Source organism: Scyliorhinus torazame, chromosome 17, assembly GCF_047496885.1.
Source record: "Scyliorhinus torazame isolate Kashiwa2021f chromosome 17, sScyTor2.1, whole genome shotgun sequence".
Classification (NCBI taxonomy): domain Eukaryota; kingdom Metazoa; phylum Chordata; class Chondrichthyes; order Carcharhiniformes; family Scyliorhinidae; genus Scyliorhinus; species Scyliorhinus torazame.
In genome coordinates this window covers 41,744,660-41,751,484 of record NC_092723.1, presented here as the reverse complement: position 1 = coordinate 41,751,484, position 6,825 = coordinate 41,744,660, and the positions used below count along the sequence as shown (strand labels likewise).

Below are 6,825 nucleotides of genomic sequence, written 5' to 3'. Positions count from 1 at the left end.
GAGCAGCAAATGCAGTAGGCCAAATTGGAAGAGATGCAAGTGAAACGCTGGTTTAACCTAGAATGAGTGTTTTGGGCCTGGGATGTTAAGCATGAAAGAGGTAAAGGGGCAGGTGTTACACCTTGTGCGATTCTGATTTTAGCGGTTCAGTGGCCCAAGAGAACATTGTAGTGAGGGAGGTTTTTGGTACAGGAGGAGATAGGAGAAGGGGTGCAGTGCGGGGAGGCTGTGAGCTACAGATGAGCGAGAAATAATAAAAATGTGTTCTACATAATCATAGAGGCCATTTAGCCCATCTAGTCTGCACAGACCCTCCACTCTACCTAGGTCCACTCACCAGCCCATCAAACCCCCTTAACCTAACTTGCACATCCTTGGACACTAAGGGGAAAATTGCCCACCTAACATGCACATCTTTGGACTATGATTGGCTCTGAGAAGTTTTATTTTTTTGTTAGTTTGAATGGGAGTTCATGTAATCCTACTAAATAGTAAAGTGGAGGACTACTAACTGACTAATATAAAGGTCAAAATCGTTTTCCCCCAATGTGAGCAGGGTTTCGCAAGTGAATCATCCAAGTAAGTGAATGCCAGACAACCCATTTAACTCCCAAAAGCAAAACTTAGTGTTTGGCTGCCGTCCACTGAGTGTTATGCAATTGCACTTTAAAAAAACCAGGAATACTGTATTCAAACGCATCAACATTTGTGGAAGAACTGTTTTAGCCTTTTCTGTTCTCATTTTCGATGCTGGTTTATTTGTTAAGCTCGATTATTCGCAAGATGCAAGTTTCTGCCAAGTTGATTTCGCCTGTGCCTTTACCAAATGTGGATATTACCCTGTGACTGGGTACACACCCTCTACCTGGAGCGATTCGCATTTTGGGAGACAGGAAGTGATAACTGGATTTCTTGAAGCATTGCAAAAACTTTTCACTGCAGCCATTGTTCAAGAAGTTTGCAGAATCTTGGGTGTTTTTTTTTGTTGCAATCGTTGATCTCGCAAGTTTCATGTTTTAACCATCTCCCCCGCCACCGCACCCCAGAACAACAGGACGACATGAACGACCCGCAAACACATTCCTCCCGTCAAGACATCGAGAACACCGTTTGGGAAGTGCGAGAACGATACGTGAATCTTTCTCCCATAGGATCCGGAGCCTATGGCACAGTTTGGTAAATTTACAAGAAGTGTATATATGCTGGGTGACTGGGACAGATGGTTTGCTTTGATCTTAAGCCGTGTCACGTAAAAATATCTCTGCAGCCTGATAGAAACGCTGAGAGAGGAACGTAAATATTGATGTTATTCACATTCTGATATCAACAGCTCTGCAATGGACAGGCGAACGGGGAACAAAGTCGCGATTAAGAAACTGTACCGCCCATTTCAGTCTGAAATTTTCGCCAAGCGGGCTTACAGAGAGTTGAAACTACTGAAACACATGAAACATGAAAATGTAAGTCCTTCCCCCCCCCCCCCCCCCTTTGAACAACACTCTCCTTTTGTGTTTTGCGCTCAATGCGAAAGTTTAATATTTGTTCAATGTCATTAGCTGCAAACATCTTTGGAAGTGGGGATGATTGAAGTCAGAGGGGGGGGGGGGGGGCAGTTGAAATATTTCTGCTTTCTTAGTTGTTTATTCATCTCACAGTAAATCCCATGGAATTGCACCCCAAATCTGGGTGTGCCCTATTTTATGGAACTCACAGACACACAGGCCGCTTCATAACCAGTGTGTTATTTTGCGGTAAGGGTCACTGGTTTACGTGGAGTGTCACTCTAAGGTCACTAATATCTAAGATCCTGAGGTTAATTGAAAACTGTAGGCAGCTTTTTAAAAATACCGATTGTGATATTAAATGCTAGAAGACATATCTCAAAAATACGCACAGATGGTGGAGCTAACCAGTTAAATGGCAAGAGGTTGTTGCCACAAGGCGCTGCCTTTAGAGCACATCAGTAAAAATGAAATGAAAATCAATGAAAATGAAATAAAATGTAAATGAACCACAGATTTATACACACCTTAACATAAAATGTAAGTACAATGTAGGGAAGTAATTGGGGGGGGGGGGGGGGGGGTCAGGGTCTTGCGGTTGATGTTGTTAAGATTTCCATACGTTATTTTGAGGACGAGGAGGGTAGTCCTCCTTGACCAATGTATAAGCTTCAGCCAACATCATCTCTGAACAAATTAGCTGGTACAGTTTGTGGGCCCTTGTTATATATTCACAAATTGACTGTCTTGTGCACATTGATTAAGCAAGCTGATTGCAAGCTGCTAAATGAGCATTGACAAGATATTCTGCAAGAGAGTTGTGGGAGAAGGTGACAGGTCAATGAATCTATTTCTATTGGCTGATGGTGAAGTGCCATTGACAGGTTCCTAGATAATGCCAGTGAATAGCCATTTTCTTAGAAGGTCCTCTTTGCAAAATTGAATGTCTTTGAAACAATGTGAAAAGTGAAAATGATCTATGTAACTGAAAACAATAAACACTGCAGGAACGCGGAACTAAGGATATGGACCAAAAAATAAACCAAATATTGATAACACCCAGCTTTAGAAACAGGAAGATGGTGATGGTGGTCCTAAAGTTTTGTAAAAAAACAGCAATTTTAAAAAAATCTACAGATATCATTTGAATGAATACTGATGGCGAGGTCACTGTGGCATCTTATCCTGGAGTGTTTCCTTCAGGAAAACAGATAAGTATAGATTAAAAAAAGAGGAACTGGGAACAAAGAACCATATGGGGCAGCAGGGTAGCACAGTGGCTAGCACATTTGCTTCACAGCGCAAAGGACCCGGGCCCGATTCCTGGCTTGGGTCACTGACTGTGAGGAGTCTGCATGTTCTCCCCATGTCTGCGTGGGTTTCCTCCGGGTGCTCCAGTTTCCTCCTACAGTCCCAAAAGACGGGCTTTCTAGGTGAATTGGACGTTCTGAATTTTCCCTCAGTGTAGCCGAACAGGCACCGGAATGTGGTGACTAGGGGCTTTTCACAGTAACTTCATTGCAATGTTAATGTAAGCCTACTTGTGACAATAATAAAAGATTATTATTATGATTAATTATCAATATAGCTTTCGCACTGTACGTTGTTATAGGAAGGATACGTTTTATGATAGTAATTTTGAATTGAGGAGCATGTATGCAGCATTTGGTGGAAGTACCTCGTAGTGGTTCCCAAACTGTGGGCCATGACGTCCCATCTTAGAGGTTACATTTGGGGCTGCGAGCTGCCCCCTCTTCTGAGCAGCAATGGCAACTGTGGAGTGGAGATGACCCAGTCTGGAGGCAAGATGGGACAGCTCCTGACTCATTAGATCAATCCCACTGATGGACAGTGAGCCCAAACGGCTCTTTAACTTTAAAAAATACTTTTGTGGTGTAGCCATCTGGGATGGCCACTTCCAACTAGGTACAGAGAAACTCGCAAAGCCTAGCGGGTAAAATGGACAAGCCAAGACTCAGGCAGGCTCAGAGCCTGAAATGCATATTTATCAGCAAGAAGTCCAGACTGTATCAAAACTCCGTCCAATTAGCATTTTAATGGGGCCGATTAGCATTTGATGGCCCATCTTCACCAAAACAAAGGACTGGTACTCGAGCAACCGGGACAGTCCCAGACTTTTGGCGCCACTCCCTGTTCAAGGGAAACGCAAACAACGGGGTCAGTGACCGCTTGGGACACGCCCAGCCATCCAGATTCCCGCCCACTTATTGGTTAAGGAATCGAACAGAGGGATCAGGGATCACCCAATTAGTAAGGCCCAAATTGAAGGACCGCCCAAAAGAGCGTGAAAAAACCCCGAGTATAAGACGAAGAGTTCGGCACATGTTCACTCTCTCTTGGTCCTGGTATCCCGGTCACGGCCATCGCCAAGTGCAGCAACACCAGAAGCAAGTGCAAGTTCAACGCTCGCTACCAGACGGATGAGCCGAGCTGAGCAGCAGTTACTCCTCCGGACCTGAGAAGATCCAGAATCGAACAGCGGCCACTGTTCTCTGACCTAAGCCGGGTGCCCGAAGTTAAGTACAGGTTGTCTTAGTCGATAGGTGTAATTAACTAGTAGTGTTTATGTTGCATGACTAATTGTGTGTAAATAAAGTACCTTTGATCTTGAACTAACTAACTGGTGTTGGGCTCTTTGATCGATAGCAGGTTGAACCTTGTGGTGGTATCATTTGTTACCTGGCGACTCTAAGCATTAGGACATAGATAACATAGAAAGAAGGGCAAGTTCACTGATTGCCATAATTGGAACAGAGCCACAGAAAGGACAGAGAAAAGAGTATAAGAACGACTCGCAACATTGTTGGCGACATCTGACGGGACTCGACCCAGAAGTGACCATGTAGCTCCGAGAGATAGCATTTGAATTAGAATCCAAATTGGCAAAGTAAAGAAACCACAAGCGAAACCAGTATCGATCAAACTCCAGAATTCGGAAGTGTGTAATCTGCATGCGTACTAACAAAGGGATATAAGGGAAACTCGGTAGATTTTGTTGCGTGAAACATTCGGGAGTTGTGTAAACCGGAAAATAGCTTGAGCCATACCCGTGTTTGCACCACCGCTTTATTCTCCCTTGTTCCAAATTTCCGGTAGACAGAAGTAATTGTAGGGATGGCCATGAAGGCAATGGAACGCCTTATGCATCCACAAGAGCCTGAGGTCGCAGCGACCAATAGATCAGAACAGTGTCCCGTATGGGAAGAAGAGATTAGGAAATACCTAAAGGGGAAAGGATGGCCCCTATGGTCGGAATTTTGCGCCAATGAAGAGACAGGTTTTGGCAGCATAGGACAGACTTGGTGGGACAGCCTGACCGAGATCCATAAGAAGAGTTTGACTAAGGTTCGTAAGCTGATGGCAATCGTGTCCTGTCTGGCACAATTGCGAGGCACAGAGGAGATCGTGAGGACGCTCCGTAAGCAGCTTGAGGAGAAGGAGAGAAGTAGAGAAGGAGATTTAAGTGAAAGCGAAAGGTTAAATGTACAGCTCCGGGAGCAGTTAGCAGCGAAGGACAAAGAAATGGATGATGTCAAGAGGGCACATCAATCCTGTCTCACCCACCTTAGCAGTTTCCAAATCCAGTACGATAAGGCCTACCAGGACACACAACGTGCTGTAATGGTAAGAGAAGAGACAGAGAATCAGGTACAACAGTTAAGGAAACAGTGCGATGATCTAAAGGCACTCCACAGTTCCACCACGGAACAGAGGCAGAGTTTGGTGGATCATGCCAAGTGCAGGCAGCAAATTGCAAAGTTGCAATCCCTGCTATCGGTTCAAAATGGGTTTAGAGCCACCTTTGGCCCACAGCTAGACCAGGAAGACAGCCCCGATTGGCAGGAACTCAGTGAAACGGCCCAACGGTATGTAAGTGAGACCCAGAATCAAAATAGAGCCCCCCAGGCCCCGAAAAGAAAAGCACCCGCACCATCGACTGCACAGGCAGCACCCAACCCAATGTGCCCCATTACCACACAGCGCAGGGTTACCACGGAAGGCCAACCCGATTTTGTGTACACCACCCCATTAACTATCACCCAGTTAAGAGATGCCCGCGAGAAGATAGAGGCTTTCCACCCCACATCGGACCCACATCACTTTTTCGAGTTAGTGAAACAACAGACCCTCATGTACGGTTTAGACGAGCAGGAAGAGGTAAAGCTCATAGTGATGAGCCTGGGCCCGTCAGTTAGTTCAGCCCTTCCCGACCCACAAAATGTAGGAGGAGGTAGCCTCCAAGAAATGAAAACGGCCATTTTAGACGCCATAGGATATAATAGAAGAGACCCGGCAGATGGACACAACCAGTGCAGGCAGAAAAAGGCAGAGTATCCAACAGCGTTTGCTGGACGCCTCTGGATCCATTTTACTGCGGTATTTGGTGAGTTAGCCCGTGCCCATTTATCAGTAGACAATACGGCCAAATGGACTCGTACGTTAGTATCCCATGCCATAGAGGCAGGACAGAAGGCATGTGCCAGTTACGACCCCTCAGACCCAGCACACAATGAAGTGTTGGTTCTAAAGTGATTGTCCAGAGCTTGGGAACAGTCTGTACAGAAAAAGACAGAGCATGAGAGAGCAGATGCCACAATGAGCCCAGTAAGGGCACACCAAAATCCCGCATGGGTAAATGAAGGCAGAGGTAGCACGCAGCACCCCAAGACACAGGAATGCTATAATTGTGGACACAAGGGATATTATGCCCGAGAATGCAATGCCCCCCCAAAGCAGTAACTGAATCAGCACCCAAATGTCCACCCCAGAAACAATACCAGACCCATCCACAGTGTTAGCGCCCGACCAGATAATTCGGCCATGAATGGCACCGACTGACGGTGTTCGGGCTCCCCAACTGGGTCTGTGATACCCTTTGGGATAAGTCCGGAAGGCCGATAGTTGCAGGCACAGTCCGGGGACACCCCGTAGAATTCCTTTGGGACACAGGAGGGTCCCGAACCACGTTAAACTCCTCCAAAACTCATTTCTTTTAGTAGATTTGCCCCAGGCAGCAGAACACATCCTAGGCATCGATTTCATGAGTGCACACAACCTTTCATTCGACCCAGTCAACCGATGCATATGGAAAATGGCTAGAGCAGTGCGAGCCCCCACCCCTCTCACAGTAGGAAATTATGCCCATAGAATCAGCTCAGTCGGAGAGTACTGGTTTGATCCACAAACCATTACCACAGACAAAGCGGTTGGAGAGGTCTTGAAAAGACATAAAGCTGCATTTGCCCAGCACAAGCACGACTACGGCAAAATCCCAGGTGTAGTAAACATTACAGGTACCGAT

General features: G+C 46.0%; 1 protein-coding gene across 4 annotated transcripts in view; it reads left to right on the top strand.

The window, feature by feature from the left end:
• The first annotated feature begins 710 nt into the window (after positions 1-710).
• LOC140393834 (mitogen-activated protein kinase 13-like) overlaps positions 711-6,825 on the top strand; it is a 106,769-nt gene continuing 100,654 nt past the window's right edge. For 2 of the 4 annotated variants that reach the window (XM_072480345.1, XM_072480343.1), the window contains exons 1-2: positions 716-1,176; positions 1,331-1,460. In XM_072480345.1, the coding sequence (XP_072336446.1) occupies positions 1,061-1,176; positions 1,331-1,460 (246 nt within the window). In that variant the 5' untranslated portion in view covers positions 716-1,060. Of the gene's footprint in view, positions 1,177-1,330; positions 1,461-6,825 lie in introns of those variants that run through there. The other 2 variants (XM_072480342.1, XM_072480344.1) reach the window with 2 other exon arrangements.